The following is a 22,320-nucleotide window of genomic DNA, read 5'->3' as shown; positions in this document are numbered from 1 at the left end:
CACAAAAGATCGAAAACCTATCCTGTTATCTTGCATAAATAGTACTTTCTATGAAAATTATTCTGAATAACAAAAATATTAGCGGTTTGCTGCAACGTATGATTTTGATGCATAGGCTTCGGGCCTAGTACTGTCTACTCGATAAGTAATTCTAATTAACTTTTTGTTTTTCTTTGTTGGTTTGCTTGCTTTTTGTATTTTCGTTTTGATTATTGAAGTTGAACTTCATCAAAACTCCATAAAATGTGGAGTTGGGTGTGTGCATAAGTATGGATGTCAATGTTCTTTTTTTTTTTTTTGGCAAACCTCGACAGAACGAGGGAAATTTATTGAAAAAAGAAAAACTAGTACATCAAGACGGGCAAGGGGAAGACAACAACCTTACCCCTTGAAAGATTGAAGAGACATTGCTCTTCAAGAACAACTAAAAAACTACAAACTAGCTAAAACAAAAATTAGGAAAACCTAAAGGGTCTCGAGCACAAAAAGAAATTGCTAAAGTAGTCTTGGCTTTCATGACCCTTTGGCGTTATTCATTCATTAGTAAATTGATTCATTGAAGTTGAATTTTTTTCCTCTTTTAATTCTAGACTACTTTTGATATCAGTGAGATTTGAATTCATGGCCTCCATGGTGTTAGTTGGGCTAACTAACCAACATGCCACGACTCACCGACCATTGAAGTTGAACTTCATTTAACGATAGTCATTTTTATCATTTTGTGATTAATCTTATCGAATAATAATTCTATGCATTATTATTAACCATTAATAAAACATACATTAACATTTATATCTATCAAGAACAAACCATCACACATCGACATCACATACATTTCTTCGAATGAAGGAATTGGAATATAAACAAGTCTTATGTAGTGATAAATATATGCTCTTTAATCCACAAGCCTCCTCTTCTATTGGGAGATTTCACTTTCCTTTTTTTTTTTGTCTATATTTCATTTTTCACTTGTCAACCAAGAAAACAAAAACACAAAAGAAACAAACACTAGTTTCGTAGTCCTCACTCCACTCTCCACACCAAGATTTCGAGCAAACTATGAGAGCCATGAATCTGTCTACTCCCTAGGCAAGAAAGCTCTGTTGGTATCACCCAAACCACCAATACAAACCTCCCTTCACTACTTAACCCTCTGATATTATTTCCCTCCCAGCAATCAAAAACCCATTAAAAACCAAATCTTTATCATCACTGGCCGCTCAACTCTCCATTGCACGCCACAAAAATGGAGAGAGCAGCTCTCCTTTCCTGCACTAATAGAGCCTTCTTCTCCTTCCGCCCCCCCTCTATCCCATTCTTTCGATTCTCTCGCTCCTCTTCTTCTTCTTCTGCTCTCAGAACCCATCGCCACCGTCCGATTCTCCGACCCTCCTCCGGCCGCCCCCTCCGCCGCACCAGCCTCTTACCACTCCCCGCCGCTTCCACCCACTTCGCCACGCGCTTCTCCTCCCTCTCCCCACGCGCTGTCGCCACGCCGCTAACCCCCTCGCCGTCAGGTAAACTCTTCTCTCTCAGTCTCAAAACCCTAGCTTTCCTCCTTTTTTTTCCCCCCAATGCGTCGTCGTTTTGATTGAGTGGGTGTTATTTTTTTTTGCGGGTGTAGAGTTCTCTGGGGTTTCCGATGAGGTTGCGGAACGGCTGGGATTCGAGAAGGTCGCTGAAGAGTTTATAGGAGAGTGTAAATCCAAAGCTCTGCTCTTTAAGCACAAAAAGACGGGTGCACAGGTGATCTCTGTTTCCAACGACGATGAGAACAAGGTTTTCGGCATTGTTTTCCGAACACCACCGTGAGTATATATTACTCCAAAATCAACTCTCTTTTAGGATTAGGATGCATTTGATTAGTATTTGCTTGTTGTATTATATAATCAAGACCTTGTTCTATTTGTTGTTGCAGAAATGATTCGACTGGAATCCCACACATTTTGGAACACAGTGTGTTGTGTGGTTCTAGGAAATACCCTTTGAAAGAGCCGTTTGTGGAATTGTTGAAAGGGAGCTTGAATACTTTTCTCAATGCATTCACCTATCCTGATAGGACTTGCTACCCTGTTGCCTCCACAAATTCAAAGGTAGAAACGAGTTTGAGAACAACCGCACACCACCTATACGGCCTCTGTGTTCTGAAAAGTGGTTTTCTTTTCTTTTTTTAATTCAGGATTTCTATAATCTGGTCGATGTGTACCTGGATGCTGTGTTCTTTCCAAAATGCGTGGAGGATTTCCAGACTTTCCAGCAGGAGGGCTGGCACTATGAGCTCAACGATCCTGCTGAAGACATATCTTATAAAGGTTGGATATAGTTAGAAGTGCCCACATTCTGTTTTGTTTTTGGGTTTTTTTTTGCCCATTCCCAAGTGATGCCTGATTTCTTTTTAAATCAATTTTGTTCTTACTTTCAGGAGTTGTTTTCAATGAGATGAAAGGGGTGTACTCCCAGCCTGATAATATATTAGGGCGGATTGCTCAACAGGCAAGTTTTCTCTGCAACCTAAATTTTTTGTTCTGGTAGTCTGGATTTTGACATCCTTATAGGCTAATTATTGAGTGTCAAATATTCCTTTTGAGTTCTCATTATCCTCTTGCTGGTTCCAAATGAACAAAGCTAGATGCTCTCTTCTCTGTCCCTCCTACCTCCTGTCTCTTATCTTATCTCCTCTCATAAATGGCTTTGTGTATATGAATTGTCACCTGAATTTGGTTATTGAACTGCTAGCAAGGTCAATTCTAGGAAACTATGTAACTAGTTGAGAGGAAAGTTATCTAGGGATTTCATTTTAACAGATAAGTTTAAGCTGAATGTTTTATGTAATCGGATGTATGTCTAAACCAGTAAGCTTTCTCAGTTTACTATGTGCTGGTTACACTGATGTTGCTATAATCATGTAATTAGGGTTCATGAATTCTAGATTTTGTTAGGGCGTTTGCTCTTAGTATACCAGCCATCTATGTTGCTGATATGCTAAGCTACAGAATCATCTTTGTTATTGTCAATGATCATATTACTTAAATATTGAATGGCTCTTCGAGTCTGAAAGACTTGAGTGTCACCAGTTTGTTGTCATGTTGCCTACTTTTATAGAATATCTCTGGTTTCTGGTAGTAATTGTTTAACGTACTTTTTCGACAGGCTCTTTTTCCAGACAACACCTATGGTGTGGACAGTGGAGGTGATCCAAAAGTTATTCCCAAGCTGACTTATGAGGAATTTAAGGTTTGTTGTGTTAACTGAGGAGAGCTATTTATGTCATAATACTAGGATAGGATTTCAAATATCTGATTGTTGAGGTGTTGTATCCTTTGAGATATTGTGATTTGGTCTAGTTGACTTATGGTGCCTTTAGTTGAGGATGGTTAACTTTTCTATTTGTAGACTTAGATTTTTTGGTGAGTTTTGGTAGATTGTTTATGTTAAGCACATTCTCTGCAATCTTACAGGCAGTGTACTGGAAAATTTTAGCATGCTTCTGACATATCATCTGAAGTTCTGGACCATTTTGGCTGTAGAATGACTGTATTTAGATTTGATTGAGAAAGAGTGTTTAGTGTTTACAGTAGCTGCTTAAGAGAATTTGTACTTCAGTCACAGTGACTTTTAGTAGAATTAGCGGTGCCTTTTGATCTAATGTGCTACAAAATGGAATAGTTTGTGATATATATTGCATGTATTAGTTAAGACTTTTGTAATTGTGCTCTTCTTTATGACAAACAACTACAGGAATTTCACCGTAAATATTACCATCCGAGCAATGCCAGGATTTGGTTCTATGGAGATGATGATCCAACTGAGCGCCTACGCATTTTAAGTGGTATTAAATTTTGATCAGCTTATACATGCTAACATGCATGCATACATACATACATTTGAAGTGCTTTTGTTTGCCTGCAAACTATCATGTCTATGATATTCTGTGCCATAGAAGTGGGAGTTTTCCTTATAGAAAACTTATGAGAATTGTGAAGTGATCACTGTCATAGATGCTAATCTGGTGTTAAAACCATGAAAAATAAATACAATCATTTTCTTTTTGATAAAAAACAGTATTTCGATCACTCGTTATGTGCATTCGACTATTTTTCTTTTATTTAAGATGGTTTAACTGTGAATCACCAAATGATTTGTCATTTTGGTTTTATAACCAACTTGTTTTAGGAAGGGATGTGTAGGTTACAAAATTGAGAAAGAACAGCTGTTTACAGCAACATCCTCTGTCACAAGCTGCCATCATTTATTCAGTGCAAGATAAAAAAAAAAAAAAAACTAAAAAAAAAAAAAAGCATGTTTAACATTGTGGAGTAATATATTTTCAATCTATAGCATCTTACTCCTACTCTTACTCTCTCTCAATCTATCTTACAGAGTACCTAGACATGTTTGATGCAAGTTCAGCTCCAAATGAATCAAGGGTTCAAACACAAAAACTATTTTCGGAACCAGTTAGGATTTCTGAGACATATCCTTCTGGTGAAGGCGGCGACTTAAAGAAAAAAGGCATGGTATGCATCAATTGGCTGCTCTCTGAGAAACCCCTGGACTTGGAAACTGAGCTTGCCCTTGGGTTTTTAGATCATCTTATGTTGGGAACTCCTGCGTCTCCATTGAGGAAAATATTGCTGGAAAGTGGCTTGGGAGAAGCTATCATTGGAGGCGGGGTTGAAGATGAGCTTCTTCAACCTCAATTTAGTATCGGGTTGAAGGGTGTTTCTCAAGATAATATTCAAAAGGTAGAAGAATTAGTCATGAGTACACTTAAAAAATTAGCGGAAGAAGGGTTCGATACAGCTGCTGTAGAAGCATCCATGAATACCATTGAGTTTTCTCTCAGGGAAAACAACACCGGATCATTTCCTCGTGGTTTGTCCTTAATGCTTCGATCCATGGTACTTATCAACCTATTTAGTGTTTTCTTTCTTTCGTTCTTTTTTGTTCAATAAAATACCTGTCATCTCTTTTGACCATTTATTCTTGATCACAAGCTTGATTCAGTTCTTTTTTTTTTTTCTTTTTTTTTTTCCCAAAGGGAAAGTGGATATATGATATGGATCCATTTCAGCCATTGAAGTATGAGAAACCTTTACTGGCACTAAAAGCAAGAATAGAACAGGAAGGCTCTAAAGCCGTTTTCTCTCCTTTAATAGAGAAATTTATTTTGAACAATCCTCATCGAGTTGTGGTAGAAATGCAGGTAATCAGTTGTATATTTTTTTCCCAAAGCTTGCTTGCTCATTTCATTACTCCTAACTAGTAAGATCTTTGTCAGCCTGATCCAGAAAAAGCTTCTCGTGATGAAGCAGCTGAGAAAGAAATTTTGGAGAAAGTAAAAGCAGGTATGACGGAAGAAGATCTTGCTGAGCTAGCACGCGCTACACAAGAACTGAAACTGAAGCAGGAAACTCCTGATCCACCAGAAGCTCTGAGAAGTGTTCCAAGCCTCTCTTTGCTTGACATTCCAAAGGAACCTATTCCTGTTCCCACAGAGGTTAACATCGCCTTAAATTTTTTGTGTTCCAGTGTCATACAAGTTACTCATTGGTTAGTTAAAAAAAAAAGTAAATAAATAAGAAAATGTCTGTTAAATGTAGGTTGGGGATATCAATGGAGTTAAAGTTTTGCAGCATGACCTTTTCACAAATGATGTTCTCTACACTGAAGTTGTGTTCAATATGAGTTCACTCAAGCAAGAGCTCCTTCCTTTGGTACCTCTTTTTTGGTAAGATGTTGTCTTCAATATGAGTCACTTGAAATTTCTTAGTTGCTATTCATAACATGATGTTCTACAGATGAACTTTTCTTAATGGAAGGTCAACTTCTGAAGAAACTCAAAAATTGATTGATTTTAGTTTGCTTTCCATGGTAATTTATGTGAGCACAAACTAATTGATTCTCCAATTTCACTATCTGGTAGTTTATGGGATATAAAATTCATACAAAAGATTTCTACTTTAGCCTCCAGTTGTCAAGGTAAAACATAATACTCTAGGGACCAAACTGGAATGCTCCCATTTGTTAGATATACTTTGTCATTGTGTTAGTTTCAGTTACCTGTCATTAATTAAGAAAATGGAGAAGGCTTAGGTTGATCCCCGTTCCACACCAACTCCCTCAGATTAGTCAATGAGAGAAACTGATTCTAATGCCCTTTTTTATTAGTCTTTTGTTATGCGACTCTTTTAGTTAAAAAAACGTCTCTTCAATTCTTAAATTATGTCAGTCTCGCGGGCAATGCTATCATTTGTTTAGAACCCCTGATCTATAGCTACATGGTGTCTTTGGTACTTAAAACCAAAACTTGTCTGCCCATTTCTGAAACCCCTTGTGGAAAAATGAGACTTTTCATCCATGGGAATTATGCATAATTAGTCGACTATATGTTGTTTACAGCAAACTGCACATAACTGTTTCTTTCTTTTACCTATTTAATTTAGGGGAATACATGTATAGATACTGTAAACTACAAGACTACACATTTCAGGGTGAATACCCTGTCTGTTGAATAAGATACTCATGTTCGTTTCCACTAATTGTATCAACACATCGTGCCAAGAAAAGAAAAGACAATTCTATATATCAAACCTTAATGAGAAATCAGCTGCAGTAGTAGTAGTAGCAGTGGTAGTACATGAATACTGCAGAGCCACAGACTAGTGGATCTTTTTTTTTTTTCTTTTTCTTTCTTTTTTTTACTGACATCGTTTAATAATTATGATTATGGACAAAGTACCAGTCAAGATTTACATGCTTATTTAAGAATAAAATTCTTTCTTTGGGGGAAATATTGGCTGACTGTATCATGATGTTCTTAACAGTCAATCATTGCTGGAGATGGGAACCAAAGATTTGAGTTTTGTGGAACTTAATCAGTTGATTGGAAGAAAAACTGGAGGGATATCAGTTTATCCACTGACATCATCTGTCCGGGGCAAGAAGGATCCCTGTAGCCATATAATTGTTCGAGGCAAAGCCATGGCAGGACGTGCGGCTGATCTATTTCATCTGGTATCCTCCCCCCTCTCTTTTCTTCTTTCCCCCCAAACGCTTAATTTCAGTTTTCATTACTTATGGATTAATTTATGTGAAGATTTTGATGTACTTAGATAATTCATTATACTGTTAGTACTTATTGCTTAGAACTCGTCTTGATTAATTGTTGCACTAAGGTCCCAATTTTTCATTCACAGTGATGCTTTATTCGTGTCCTACTTTTGGCACCATGAGGTTACAATAATCAGATGTAGGAAACTGCTTATGCACCTGGCTAGAGGAATAACTCTCAAAAAGAAATATTTGAATGACCAATGAATATGTTATTGCAGATCAACTGTATTCTTCAAGAAGTCCAATTTACAGACCAGCAGCGGTTTAAGCAGTTTGTTTCCCAAAGCAAAGCTAGAATGGAGGTATATTATGTTTTATAAAATAACATTTCAACAGAACGGGATCCTAATATTAGTAATCACAGCTTAAAGAGTTTATGGTACTCCTTTTCAGAACCGATTGAGAGGTAGCGGTCATGGAATTGCTGCTGCAAGGATGGATGCAAAGCTAAATGTTGCGGGGTGGATTTCTGAACAAATGGGTGGTTTCAGGTTTGGACCGAAACTTTCTACTGATTTGACATCTTGGCCAAGTGTCCACTATCTTCTCATTTTGAAGTGTACCATCAGAGGCGTGGAGTTTGCGATTTAGTTGTCTCAGAGCTTAAGATCGAGTCCAATTTTTTTCCCCACTTTTATGAGATGAATAATTGTGAAAAGCTTTCTAGATTTTTGATTTCTTGTTAATCTATATATACATTGAAATCAACTCTTTTCTTTCTTTCTACCAATACAGTTTCTGATACAGTTTGTGTAATTTCTGTCTACATAGTTACTTGGAGTTTCTACAAGCTCTTGAAGAAAAAGTTGATAATGATTGGGAGAGAATATCTTCATCTCTTGAGGAGATTCGCAAGTCCTTACTTTCACAGGAGGGTTGCTTGATTAATATGACTGCTGAAGGAAAGAATCTTACCAACTCTGAGAAGTTTGTTGGCGAATTTCTTAATTTGCTGCCTCTCAAATCTCCCCTTGCAACAACTACTTGGAATGCTCGATTACCTTCTATAAATGAAGCCATTGTTATACCTACTCAGGTTAGAGTGCAATTCTTTATCGGCACGTTTCTTTTTTCCATATTTGTTGGAGTAATTATTCTAACCTCTTACATTCTACAGGTTAATTATGTTGGAAAAGCAGCCAACATTTATGACACTGGGTATCAACTTAATGGAAGTGCATATGTTATCTCTAAATACATAAGTAATACATGGTTGTGGGATCGTGTACGAGTTAGTGGTGGAGCATATGGAGGCTTTTGCGACTTCGATAGTCACTCCGGTATAACTATCATCTGTTTTATGTTTGTATGGAATTTTATGTGCTATCAGAACCTAACATTGTCGAATTTGATGTAGGTGTGTTCTCCTTCTTATCTTATCGTGACCCCAACTTGTTAAAGACACTTGATATATATGATGGAACTGGGGAATTTCTACGCCAACTAGATTTGGATGAAGAAACTCTCACAAAGTCCATCATTGGAACAATTGGAGATGTTGATTCATACCAGCTTCCTGATGCCAAAGGTTATAGTAGGTATGTGGAGATAACTTCCTCTTTCTATAGAGATTCTTATCAGCCATTATGATACAAAAGGGAACGAGAAAACAATTGTTTTATCTTTAAATATGCCTGTAGATGGAAACAATTTGGTGAACTTATACAACCTGCCATAAAAACTCATTTGTGATCCCCTCAGATGTTTCTGTATTTACCATTAACCTAGTTTTCTTTTTATTTTCTGCAGTTTGATGCGGTATTTATTGGGAGTTTCAGATGAGGAAAGGAAAATTAGGCGAGAAGAGATATTGTCAACAAGGTAAAGATGCTGATCGGATGTCCCCGAAGGGACTAAGATGCTGATTGTTATACCAAACATTTAATTATTTTAAGACAGATGCTTATGAAGAATTATTATATTCATGATTTTTTACTTACTATGCCTTTGTCCCACAGCTTGAAGGACTTCAAGGAGTTTGCAAATGCAATTGATGCAGTTAAAGACAAAGGGGTTGCTGTTGCAGTGGCATCTCCAGATGATGTTGATGCAGCACAAAAGGAAAGATCAAACTTATTTGAAGTGAAGAAAGCCCTCTAAGACAGGCATTCGTGCATTGCTGTTCTAATTTATACAGCAACGGGCGCCTGATGTGTTGTTTCTGTTTCCACCCGTCCACATAGAAAAGCAATACAACATAGTAGATTAGAAAAGAAATTTTGGAATGCATTAAAGGTGTACCATGTCTGGCTACTGAAATTATGTGCTTTACACTGACCAGTGAGGATCCGATTCTTTTGACCCAGTAAAACATGTCATTTTGTTGGAGTTTTGCTTGTCTTGTTTTTGGGTCTGCTTAATTCCTCAACATCTCCAGCAGATCCGGTACTTGAAGAATGTGTTTCCTTCATTCAAGAATGAGCAAGCTGCCATGCAAGTACTTTCTGTTGCCCATTTATTGACAACAGAAAGTACTTGCATCCTAGATTTAATTGGCAAAACGTCTTTTATATCCCTCCCGTCGAGTAATGGCTTTGCATCACAGACGTTATCAAGACCTAGATTATTTATCACCTTCTAAAAACAAAGCTCTCTTCGATCTTCTAGTTTCAATTTCTTGTCCATGACAACGTCTGTGGGATATAACAGTATATCAGCAAGCGACTCGCCAAATATCTTTAATTTTTCATAAAAGAAACCCTGTCAACATTGGGAGTTGATTCGTTAAGTTACAGGGACATCAACATATTCTTTTCCCAAATCAACTTCAGCGAGGCGTACATCCCCATTAGATTCAAAGTAAGGAAGCAAAGACAAACTTCTCCACTGCATGGTGTATAGTCGTAACTGTTTCAGCATCACTGGGTTTTCCTCTCAATGAGTATCTGAAAATGTAATTCACCACAGGAACTTCTATTGCTTTTTTCATCTTTGTACATTTTTATGTTCATCTTTGTTCATGCTACCTCAATCTCTTGTAAACTGGCCGGTGATGCTTAAATGGGTTAGATCAAAACCACAATGCAGATGGAAAAGAGAAGAAGATAAAAAGAGAATATAAACAAAGACGAAAAGTGCTTGCTTGCATAGCCACTCATGAATCAATCAGCACTTTGACAATTGAGATAATAGAATGGAAAACGTTAGTATTAATCTTCATCAATATCAGGATTGTGAAAGAAATAAACGTTGCTACACTTGTTAGCCTTGAAGCCATTTGCATATGTTCCATTGAGACTCAATGGAACCTTAAGTTTGCAATCGATCTTGCGATAAGGCTTGTAATTGCGTGTCTTCAACTTGCCAAACCTGGCTTTTATCCGAAGAGCAAGCTGCAAGTCAATACTGTAAACTCTGGCAGTAGTCTCCTTGTTGAACTGGGAAATGTCGGCATTCCCAAACTTCATCAACTGTGATCCTTCAATGTGCACATCGTGCACATCTGTAGTGTTCTTGTGGCCTCGGTAAAATGGTGAGGAAGTCAAAGTCACAAGACAAAATCTCTTCTTTCGGTAGTTGGCAATGACTTGGATGCGGCGGTAGTAGATGCCCACCCTTTTGTTGGGATTTCTGATTGTGATGTTGATGGCGAGGTTGTAGTTGAGAGTGTTGTTGGTCTTGTTAAAATTGAATTGGGTCAGAGAGGCATCTGTGATTGTGAATTTAGGCTCTTGGGGAAGAAAGATGAGCCAGAATATGAGGAAGGACAAGGAGAAGCAGATGATGAGAATGTAGTATATGCTACAGAAGCAGCAAAAACAGCTAGAGCGCCTTCCAAACATGGTGTGGAACAATTGAGGAATCTAATGTGATAACGTATATGCATAAATATAGGTGTAATGATTTGATGATCATGATTATAGTGATCAAAATGGCTGTACGGCATGTGCCTGCTACTTCAAAGTCAAATAGGCCGGAAGGAGGTGCTCAGCAAGTAACTGCTTACTGGTAGCTCCCAACAGCTCACTTTTGCTTCGAACTGCATGTGGCTTTCTCAGGTTTATTAAATTATGTTGACAATGTCGACTAATACAAATTTGTGTATTGACCAACGCAATTAGAGGCGATTTGATTAGATGGATCAATAACTCAAGCAATGCTTACAATGTAGACAATATAAAAAAGACTATTTTCATATTTCTCCTTTTTTGTCTAAACTTATATTCTTGTAGACGACTTTTCATCTAGTTTTCAACTCTATCTATAGATGCGAAGCAATATTCGAGAAAACCATGGCTACAAAAGGAGAACACCAAGTGCTTTCTCTTACATAGCAATTGTATATATCTCGGAGAAAGTACTCTTTTGGGTTCAACATACAACTGGTGGTTTGGTTCAAATTTAACGTCAGTTTGAGCAATTGGTCAACCAATCTAGACTGATTTCGATTTCCGAATAGGTTTGATTCAACATTAAACACAAATGACAAATCAGTGTTTTACTAAACTAATCAATTGTCTTTGGTTTTGGCCGGTTTGGTTTTTGCATATCCCAAGGGGAAAACTAGTAAGCACTTTGAAGTTTCATAAGGTTCTAACAAATGCATCCACGATTGGATTCAAAGTGAGACAGCAAAGACACAAACTTTTCCACTGCATGTATATAGTCGTAACAGTTTCAGCTTCATTGATTTTGGCCTCCCCTATCTGAGTATGTAACTCACCGCAGGAACATCTTTTGCTTTCTCATCTTTGTACATTGTCTTCCTTGATTCCTTCATGGGAAGACCATATATAGCAGCATAAAGAGAGGCCTTTGTTCATCACTAAAGGTAATAGAGTCCCCAACTGGCCAATTGAATAAAGTTCTGCAAGTAAGCGGCACAACCTGGCTGTAACGTCCTTATAATGGATACTGCTTGCTCAGGATTCAGGAAGACTGAATACAACCTTATAAACTTCAAGTCAAATAGATAGGTCATAGCTTAAACAGGGTTGTTTCCAGACATATCAGATCAATTTCAGCTCCAGTTGGTTCTCTGCTAACTTTTATCTAACAGTGCACCTTTCACTTCATCACAGGCAGCGGCCTCCTTTATATCCTCAAGTCCTCATGTTTTATGAATCCACACTGCAAATAATTAAGGATGGCTCTAAGAGTTCGTAGCATATGCTCATCAGTTGGATAAAATATGATACAATTTATCAACAATCCCTTAAGTTGCCAGAATATTTTACAACACGAGGCAACTTATCGATCAACACTCCCATTACAAAAGATCGATGATCGGCTAGCATAGCCACTCATAAAATAATCAATCTGCTTTTTGACAGTTGAGGTAATAGAATGGAAAACGTTATTATAGATCGTCATCAAATATCAGGATCGTGAAAAGAATATGTTCCACTGGAAGTCAATGGAACCCTTAGTGTGCAATTGATGGATACCACGTTTGATTGCGCTTCTTAACCTTGCTGCACGTCAATACTGTAAATCAAGCAGAAGTCCCGTTGTTGAATTAGGAACTCTGCATCTCCCAAACTTCATCAACTGTGACCTTCAACGACCACATTGATGTGGTGTTCTTGTGGCCTTGGTAAATGGTGACGAAGTCATAGTTACAAGAGCGAATTTCTTCTTTTTGTTGGGATTTCTGTTGGTCATGTCAATGATGAGGTTGTAGCTGAAAGTATTGTTGGTGTTGTTAAAATTAAAGTCATAGCCGAATTTGTGACTTTGAGTTTGGGCTCTTGGGGAAGGAAGATGAGCCAGAATATGATCGATGAAGGGTAAGCAGAAGTAGAGGACGAGAATGTATCTGCTACAGGAGGAGAGGCAGCTGCAGCGCCTTCCAAACATGGTGCAGATCAGTCTGCAGTGGACAGTTGATGAATATAAATGTGATCGTGTAGACCTTGGTGGGATTGATTGCAGTTACTGGTACGTAGCTTCCAACAAGGTGACTTTTGCTTCGCATTCTGTGCGAGCCACATATTTGCTAAGGTTTATTAGTTAATGTACGTTGACATCCCTTTTCTTTCTTAGTCTGAATGTCGAATGATTTTTTCAATAATAAAAAATTTGGTAGAATCTGCGTGCATATAAAAAATGGGAGAGAAACCGCTTCCATTTTGGGTCGTAAACTGGTTGGATTTAATTTGAGCTCGGTTCTCGTTCAACTCATGTTCGTTAAAGAAATAATGAGTTGAGGTTGAACTCAATTTTAAGTTTGATGGAGAAAGCGAGTTAAGTTTGAACTTTAATATATTCATCTTGAAAGCTCGTGAAAAGCTTGTATAACGTTAAGGACGGCCTATGGGCGCGGCTAGCCTAAGTGGTGAGAGAATATGGAAAAATGGGTTAGGTTTAAGTCGGTTCAATTCCACTTCCAATGTTATATAAAAAAGAGTCAAATAGACTCTATTATGTTCGTGCTTGAGAATAAGATAACAATTGATAAGTATTTAATAGAATACTAATCATATCTCTATAATTCCATAGGGAAAGAAAAAAATATCAGATGTCTCTTGCTCTTGCTCTTGCTCTCGCTCTCGCAAACCCTAGCGACGCAGTCATCGGTGTCGAGCATGTTGCGCACAATCTCAGTAGTGTTTCTACCTTTCTCGATCACCCAAAACGATTGCGTGTGTTGACCTCTCTCTTCTGGTGCATTCCTGATGGGTACAAATCTGCCATGGCAAATCTCCTTTGGTTTTCTATTGGTTGGCGAGGGCGGCCACGAAGAGGGCGGCTAAAGGGTGGACTTCGGTTCCAATGTAGTGGATCTCGGAAGGACTGGTCGAGATGGATGGCGGCACTTGTCTGGATTGTGAGGTCATTGGCAACCATTGGCTGGTTTTTTCTCTGGTAGGTGGCCTTGACGCGGTTGCCGTCAGAGATGCTGGTATGGCCTGGGTTGGAGGAGATCTTACGTAGCCGCGACTGGGGGATCTATCTATTCTGGTCTTGGTCGCTCGAGCTCTGGGTTTGGCCTCTCAGACTCCGAGCTATGATGCTGATGGTGGTGTTGCATGGAGGCAGAAGGTGCATGAAGTCGTGGTCGGTCGAGGCACAGAGGACGGCAGCTTTAAACGGCAATAGGCTGCAACATTAGGGTGCCCGACCTTGGGTGTCCAGATCAAATCACCCTTTCGAGAATTTGGGCTGCTTCTGGGTCCAATTCAACCTTCTGTTGGGACAGACCTCTCCATATGGGTCTGGATTTGGGACCCAGGTGGTTTTGGACCTGAGTTTTTGTTCTTTTATGCTATTTTTACATGTTCGGGTTTGCTGACTTAATTTCAGGTGGATTGAGCCTTTCTAGATTTTATAAAAACTCTCTGTATAGTTGCACTGTGAGTACCACAATTGCATGCATTGGCGTGCAGTGTCCCTTATGCTGGGTCGAGTCTAGTTTTGTTTGGTCTGCTGATCTTCTGCATACCCAAATCTCAAGTGTTGAATGCTGGGTCTACAATTCTCAAGGTCATGACAATGGTTTCGTTGTTGGTAATTATCTTGTGGACGATGAAGATTTACCTTCAAAATATGCTAGTTGTTTCTAGAAAAGTTTCAGAATTGAGCTTTACAAGAACATGCAATTGGTTGATGTAGTACATCTTCTAGTTTGCTCTACTTTAGTTTTAAGACCTAGGCGTTTCTGGCCTTTGTATGCTCCCTATTGGGATGTCCTCTTAAGCGATTTCAATCGCTAATTCAATGAACTTTTCATCAATAGAATAGTAATCATAATAAAAGAATGCCTTTCTTTCTCTCTCCTGACAACCACTACGCCTCTCTGCCATTGTTTCTTAAAATCGCAGCGATAAAAATAAAAACTAAAATAGTGATGCATTAATTGATCTTTCGCGAGTAATAGTTCATAATTGAAAGCCTCCCATATAAAAGTTAAAAAAAAAAAAAATTGAAAGTGAAGGAATTGTCATCTAGCTCCAAATTCATTTTCACGATTTAGGTTGCTCCAATTTTGCATGCCAATAAGAAGGCAAAAGTTTATAACGAAACATAATGATTAGAAGTCTTAGTTTCAATTCCAACTGCTTCTTCAATTCTCTTCTATTTTTCAGTAGTTTCTTTTTTTGGATAAATTCTATTATTAATAATTAATATTGCAGTTTCAAGTTTCTATCATATTGTAATTCAAAAGAAACCAAAGTTAAAATAGGTCTATTACTTTAAAATGACTTTCGCCCTGATCTGGAGGAATGCACTCTCATGAGTGCCCTAGTGTAGGGTTGCTTCTTGGGAACATGAATAAATTGGGATGGTCTTTTGATTGTCGTCGGAGACCATCCTAGTAGTGTCGAACTTGGTTTCTACAGCACTTGAGCTTCATCTCATGGATTCATTATGTTTGATTAGTCTAGGTTTGGCTTAGATTTTTCATTCATGACTCTTTCTGTCGTTGCCCGGAGTCTGGGTGAGTCATCTCTTGCAATGTTTCCTACTTTACTTCAATGGACTGACACCCCACGCGTTCAAAAAAAAAAAAAAATTCTATCATATTGTTGTATGCATCTTATGAATTTAATTTTCTATTATTGGCTTTTTTATAATTTAGTGTTGGTTCTCAATTGCATGAAAAAAAAAATTGATTGAAATGCATTTATCTAGTGTGCTATGCATCTTTAGTTTAGGTTCATTTAATAATTGTTCTATACCGATTGGTTAAAAAAAAGGAATTAGTTCAATATACTAAAAGGTTTCAAGCGTCATGAATGTTTGAACTCCTGAATTCTTAGACCTGCCTTGGAGTATGGATATCTCGTAGTTAAACTGAAAAATTAACTGTATTTACTACATAGTGATTAGTGTTAGGTCGATCTTCCTTTTTTTTCTTTACCAATGTTAGTTGTTACTAGCTTTTCAGTCCACATAAAGACGCCCAGGAAAAAACAAGAAAAAGAAAAGGAAAACCGTCAATATTGATCATATTTTTGCAATAAACTCCAACATGTTAACATGACTTATTTAGTTATAGACTTATAGGGGTTTGGATTGGCAATGATTTGGCACGAACACAAGTATGACACGACTCACTAAACAAAAATAATAAATGGACTGGTATTAGTGTCAAACTCCCTAATCTAATCTAATTAAGATTTCTGATTTTTGGGTTCTTTCAGCTCATCCAATCTGTAACTACGCTAGTTGATGAATGACAGTCTCTCTTTTGGATGGCAGCCGCCTCTGCATGTCTAGTCCTTCCTCATACTTTATGAATAATAAAATTTTCCCTTCCTTTCTCTGTTTTAAAGAAGAATTAAACCATTCTCAAAAAAAAAAAAGAAAAAAAAAAAAGAAGAAGAATTAAACCACTTAATAGCTTCCTGTTTCAACTTCCTGATATTATTACTGACAGTATTTCAGTAGATCTGTAAACTCACCGATCAACATTTACCCACCGGCCAGCCTGTGCATTTCAGAACTCTGCTGTGTACCATTAATATTAGTTCATATTTGTACTAGCGTCTAGCTAGCTAGATTCCCAAACCAAAGGTACATACAATACAGATCGAGCAAGCTTTGTCAGAATTGCCGGGCCACCACACCTACCATACTACTATTAACAAGAGAGATATTTGAGGCTGCAGGTAGTTTTTCCTCCATAATTGATTGTTCTCTTTTTCATCCACCAATCATCTACAAGAACAGTTAAGAGCTAGCTTAGACATGCATGCCCACGCTAATCACTGTTAGGATTTAGTTACTAATTAATAACTAATCAATTCATTGAGCTACATTGCGGGGTGATCGCTGAGGGAGTTGTCATGCATTTGTCAACTTGATGTACATCGATCCTCTGCCCATTTCTTAAAACTTAATTTAGGCTTCTAGCTAGGGTTGGTGGTTATCTAACATGGTATAAGAGTGTTACCCCGTAATTCTCTATCAATCACTATGGAAAAATGTAAGTGTCTCTCCACGTGTAGGTTGATGTACAGTGGACGCGAAAGAGGATTTAAGCTAGATATACAATATTCCTACCCAGCCCCAACTAATAGGCTGCATGTAATGTCTAACAACATCGATCGATCATATATATGCTGAAACGTTTAATAGAAATGAAGTGTAATAATGATACGTGCTGAGGACGGTCATGAGTTCATGACATATGAATAACCTTGTTTCTAGTGATTCAGAAGTAAGGTAGAACTATCCCAGCTTTTGAAGATGGTGGTCCATTCACTTCTCACCATACCATAGCCATACATGTAGCTGAGCAAGAACGCACAGATTACGGTTACCCATTGAGTACAGTACCGTTCTCAATTTCTCACCCAACATTCCAGAAGTAGAGCTTGGAGTGTGGTCCTAATGAATCAGTTGGGTGTTTCAGCTCCTAATAAACACTCACTTATGAATCAGCTGCCCCTAGTTAAATGAATCCAGTAGTATCTAGCTAACCAATTTATTTCCAGTTACCAAGATTAAGATCTTAGGTTTAATCTGCAGGTGGATCAATTTATAGCCTACCGGCCAACTCCGGTTTGATGATATATATCAAAGAAAGCCATAATGAGTAGTGAAGTTTTCATGCAAGCTTGTGGCTCCGGCCTGTAGAAATCGAGACATCTAACTAAAAACCAATCAATAATATGTGGAGCTAGCTAGAAGCTCAAGATCTAACATGTTACTTGATTTGCATGAACCTTCGTAATGAATGGATATTTTTTACATATAGCCACCATATGGATGATGGTAAGCAAGCAAACAACCCGCAGCCATGGCATATAAATCCACGCGTCCACCCTTGACGCAAAAGCGCTTAGCAAACTCAAATGCACCGGTGTCAGAAATAATCTCTTTTTTTCTTTCTCAAGACACTGAAAATAAACTTCAGCAACTTGCGCATCAGTGATGACAACATCATTACCGAGCACATTGATTGGGACACATCAACTAAAGTGGCTTTTGAACGAGACCTACCGGGCTTAGAGAGTTTCTAATATGAGATTCTATCTTCTAACACATGCAGTAGAGCTGTAGAGGCCAGCAATTAATTGCTCTCACATGCATCTTAGGCCAGAATTCAAAGTTTCGAAGGAAGATGTCGGAGTTTTTCCAATTGCTTGATTAATTAGCTAGTTTGCTGCATACCCAACGTTCACATATATCTGTTCTGATATGAGAGATTAAAAAAAAAACTTTACTGGTAGAAAGATGTAGCATGATATGTCTATTACATGCATGTTAGGTCCTAAGTCTCAAGCCTAATTGTCACAGTCAGGATGAGTGTGACATATTACACACATAAATACATATATGTACACAACATTAAACACCTACGAGCTACAGTAGTATATTAGTAAAGTATTGGTGGCGTAGAAAGTACACTAAGAAAGTAAGAATGGAAGGTGAAATTGATCATATATGCACACAATTCTGTGATATCATAGTTGAGTTAGATTCACATACTGTGATTCAACTTCATTTTATACTTCCCCGGAATCGAAACGAAAATCAATCGAAGGATATATAGAAGGAATTGGGGAGAGAGAGCTAGATGGCTACGTTAGCATCCGAATCGATCAAAGTTAAAAGGAGAAGATCAGATGCCAAATATCTAAATTTGAACAATCTTCAGCACAAGAAGATTACTACTAGCTAGTGAAAGTAGAAAGAAACAAAGAGAAGCAAAATTTGAATTTTATCTCTCAATCTACATATTGGCCAGCTTTGGTCCCGAGTCCCAACACTAATATTCTTACAACGCAACCCTGTACGTTCTGTGGCTTTGGCAACTATCAATTTATGAGAGGGGGTGTTCTTTTCGTATATCTTGTCTTGCTTGTAGAGTGGCGCAAAAAAATGAAACTCATTTTCGAATCAATTCACCTTCCACAATATGTTTATTACATGGAAGCAATCTTCTTCTTCTTCTTGTGGTCTCAACTTTAAGATGAGCTACTTGAGTCATCTGATACTCCCGTACACAGATTTATTAAGAGCAAGAATCCGACCAGATCTATCCTTACAGTACGACTACTGTTATTGTATAGAGTTAAACAATTACTAGCTCGTTTAAACGACCGACGATATATATCAAACTTTCAATATCTACGACCTTATTAAAAAGGTATATTTTACCATTTCAAATCGCATTAGAAATTCATACCCCTTCATGTGCTACCGGTAAACTAGTTTCAACTTTCAACTATGCTTGTATGGATAGATTCTAAGGGCAACGTTTACTGAATTTTTAATTTGGATAACTCTCTCCAACTGTTCTGGAGTACATAGAGGTCGAAAGAGTAAAAGAAAAATTAGGAGGCAGAAATTATTCTCTTATTCAAATATTCAGATAAAGAGAATCAAACAGATATTTGATCACAGTTCAAAAGCCATGTTTAGCTAATTGGCCTTCGAGTAAGTTAATGCAGTGCACACAAACTGATATCTTCTTTTTTCTTTGAGAAGGCAGAAATTTCATGCAAACCATGCATACATCGAAGGAAACCTACAAATTAAGTCTAATTTGCTTAGCTTCAGATATACAGATACCAAAAGATGTCGTGTAGTTGTGGAACCTCCGAAGTTTACAATAATCTTGATTCTTGAAGGAACTACATGAGGTAAACAACTAAGATGCAAAAATAAATACGTGTGGATAACATAATAAAGCAAGAGTAAACAAACACATATTCGTACCAACCCGAAAAAAAAAAATTAATAAAAAAATAAGAAAAAATAAAAATAAAACCCTCAAATTTTTAATCAAGCCTAGCACACCAAGGACTCAAATTCGTAGATTATGATGATGCCCTTCTGACGGCAACATTGTCATTTGTAGGTGGCTCGCGCCTTCCCTACTATATATGTCTCCACCATCATTTGCGGTGGTAGATCGCATTTGGTGCGTCCTCAAGAAGGCTACCAGCTTCATATCAACTGGGCATGTCCTGAAATTTTGGAGGCTTGGTGCAAAAATGTACGAGAAATTTTATTAATAACTGTGCCTCCATTGAAAAAATAAATAAATAAAATTATTGTGTTGCATATAATATATTATGAAACAAGTGTTATGATCAATGACTAAAATATTGAAAGTCATGGACATAATGAAATATCGATAGTTCGAAAAAATGATATTTTGAAGAAAATATCGAATATCGATGGAAATTTTGTCAAAATTTTACATAAAAATTGTATAATCAACTAAAAATAGACTTAAAATAAAATATTAGAAAAATGTGAAAATTAATATAGGTGCTTGTGAAAAACGGAAATTTTGAGAAAATATCAAGGATATTGAAGATATTTTAGTCCTTGGTTATGATAGGTTAAAAAGAAAAGGATATGAAAAAATAATAAAAGAAAAAAAAAAGGAGAAAGGAACATAATAAGGCAAGCAACAACAAAAAAAGAACCAAGGAAGGCGAAAAATCAAGGTGCAACAGGGATTCGAACCCGATAGGTTAAAAAGAAAAGGTTATGAAAAATAGTCAAGGAGGAAAAAAGAAGGCAAAGCAACAAAAATAAAGAAACAAAGAAGGGAAAAAATCAAGGTGCAACAGGGATTCGAACTCAAAATGGATATGCCAACTGAACTACATAAACCATTCAATTCATCATAACATTCTCAAAATATATATGGGGTAATTTACTGAGGTGTCACAAAATCAGAGGAGGAGGCCTTGTGCGGCGGAACTACCCGGACACATCCAGAGCCGCTCCTGCATATCAAAGCTTCGTGCTTTGTTCAGTGCTATTAATGAAGGCTACCACGAGACTTGTTCATGCCTAACCCATCTTTTTTGTGTTGGTGTTAGTGCTAGAAGAGAATTACAAATCTCACAATTTTCTCTACGTTCTCTCCTCTCTATCGTCAGCTTATTAGGTGTTTCATATTAATGCTATGTTTACTGAAGTCGGTAAGTAATTGAGAGCAAACGTGCTTGAGAGAGTCGATAGGAAGAATTCTAGTTTATAGAGTGGATCTTGAGAGACATGCAAATTAAAAGTGTATGGTCAGAGGGGCTTGTGTGCACCAGTGAAAAATTCTTCGATATTCAAGTTAGTTGAGTGATGATTTTGACAGCGTAAGGATGTCAAGTAGGGAATTCCATATTTGATTTGGGGGGTGCAACCCCTTAACTATAAAAGAATGTGTTGAAAAAGGCATCATGCATTTACCTTATATGAAAATTCTAGGATTCTGACATGAAATGGTAAGGATAAGAGACATTTGTTGAACGGTCCAGACACGTCTCTATGAAATTTGGAGACTAATATTAACAGTTTGTCGTAGGTACGTAGGATTGATGGTTTTGGATTCGGTACGTTAGGGAATGTTCACTCCTAACATAATTAGGGTACAGAAATTGTATGTGCATCCTTCCTGATTATTCCCATACATGTTGGAGGTTTCCTTCCCATGAGATATGCAACCGAGGTGTGGTCTTTCATTATAGGGTTCACTGATCAGAATGATGGACTTCCAATCAAAGAATAAAATATGTTGGACGAGATGGTTCGTGGTTACCGAACTGTAACGTACGTCCAATAGTAACATTGTCTTTAAGAAGCCAACTAGTAGATTATATTGTGTTGGTAGCAGCTCAGTTACAAAAGGTTCTTACTGTGTGGGCAAAGGGCTGGAATGGGGTTGGGATGACATTTTTAGTAAAGGATATAGAGCTTGAGACTCTTTTCGGTTTGACTTTTGTCATGGACTGCTTCGATTGACTTTCAAGGATGGAGGGCGGGGAGCTTGCCACCTTCGTGAAGCATTAGTGGTCGAGTACCTCCCTGGTGGGAGGTCACTAGTTAAATTCTCTCATATGCCCGGCCTACAAGTTTTGGTGAAATTTTTGTTGCATCATTTGATTTTTTTTTTTCGCTTCTCCGATCAAGTCGAGGTATAAGGCTTGTACTAGGATGATCAGCGGAGCATGGGCTTCAAAACCCCGGTGGTGGCGTTGCTGAAGGTGGCCAGAAAATGGCGATTGAACCGGGTCAAGGATACGGCCGGCCGAGTTGAGTTTTGCTTCGAAACTCTTCCGTCGACGGTGATAGGTGGAAACCAAGGCCGCAAAGATGGCCGGCATGAGGATGCACTCCAGATGGGACCAGTCTGGCGGTCTAGGGTGGCCGAACGAAGGAGAACCCGTCGGGTCTCAGGGTTCGAGTCGGATCGGTGATCAGGTCACAAAGATTGTTATGTTAGGGTCTCCATCCAAAAATGGAAAGTTTCAATTAATAGTTTGCTATTTATAGTAAGTTCCTAAGATAGTAACTTCT

At 37.9% G+C, this 22,320-nt stretch overlaps 2 protein-coding genes across 2 annotated transcripts; one reads left to right on the top strand and one right to left on the bottom strand.

Moving 5' to 3' along the window:
- The first annotated feature begins 1,024 nt into the window (after positions 1-1,024).
- On the top strand, positions 1,025-9,444 carry LOC133736206 (presequence protease 1, chloroplastic/mitochondrial-like). The gene is made up of 19 exons (XM_062163650.1): positions 1,025-1,517; positions 1,625-1,808; positions 1,919-2,093; positions 2,180-2,312; positions 2,423-2,493; positions 3,151-3,234; positions 3,739-3,829; positions 4,381-4,901; positions 5,042-5,206; positions 5,282-5,500; positions 5,604-5,731; positions 6,828-7,017; positions 7,335-7,418; positions 7,510-7,607; positions 7,888-8,152; positions 8,234-8,396; positions 8,474-8,654; positions 8,866-8,937; positions 9,075-9,444. Exons 1-19 carry the CDS (start codon positions 1,247-1,249, stop codon positions 9,214-9,216), a joined length of 3,237 nt encoding a protein of 1,078 aa, XP_062019634.1. The 5' UTR covers positions 1,025-1,246; the 3' UTR covers positions 9,217-9,444.
- An 821-nt stretch (positions 9,445-10,265) lies between these two features.
- LOC133737207 (NDR1/HIN1-like protein 10) lies at positions 10,266-11,118 on the bottom strand. Its single transcript, XM_062164816.1, has one exon. The coding sequence runs from the start codon at positions 10,896-10,898 to the stop codon at positions 10,266-10,268; it is 633 nt and encodes a 210-aa protein (XP_062020800.1). The 5' UTR covers positions 10,899-11,118.
- Between the last annotated feature and the right edge of the window lie 11,202 nt (positions 11,119-22,320).

Source organism: Rosa rugosa, chromosome 3, assembly GCF_958449725.1.
Source record: "Rosa rugosa chromosome 3, drRosRugo1.1, whole genome shotgun sequence".
Taxonomy (NCBI): Eukaryota; Viridiplantae; Streptophyta; class Magnoliopsida; order Rosales; family Rosaceae; genus Rosa; species Rosa rugosa.
The sequence above is the reverse complement of the archived record's forward strand: the minus strand, read 5'-3'. Positions and strand labels throughout refer to the sequence as shown.

What these genes read in the sequence shown, in the direction of transcription:
- LOC133736206 (XM_062163650.1), top strand. Translation starts at nt 1,247, where the DNA reads ATGGAGAGAGCAGCTCTCCTTTCCTGCACTAATAGAGCCTTCTTCTCC. An exon ending in GCGCCTACGCATTTTAAGTG is followed by an intron (nt 3,830 to 4,380) that starts GTATTAAATTTT and finishes TCTATCTTACAG; the next exon opens with AGTACCTAGACATGTTTGAT. An exon ending in GAACAAATGGGTGGTTTCAG is followed by an intron (nt 7,608 to 7,887) that starts GTTTGGACCGAA and finishes CTGTCTACATAG; the next exon opens with TTACTTGGAGTTTCTACAAG.
- LOC133737207 (XM_062164816.1), bottom strand. Translation starts at nt 10,898, where the DNA reads ATGTTTGGAAGGCGCTCTAGCTGTTTTTGCTGCTTCTGTAGCATATAC.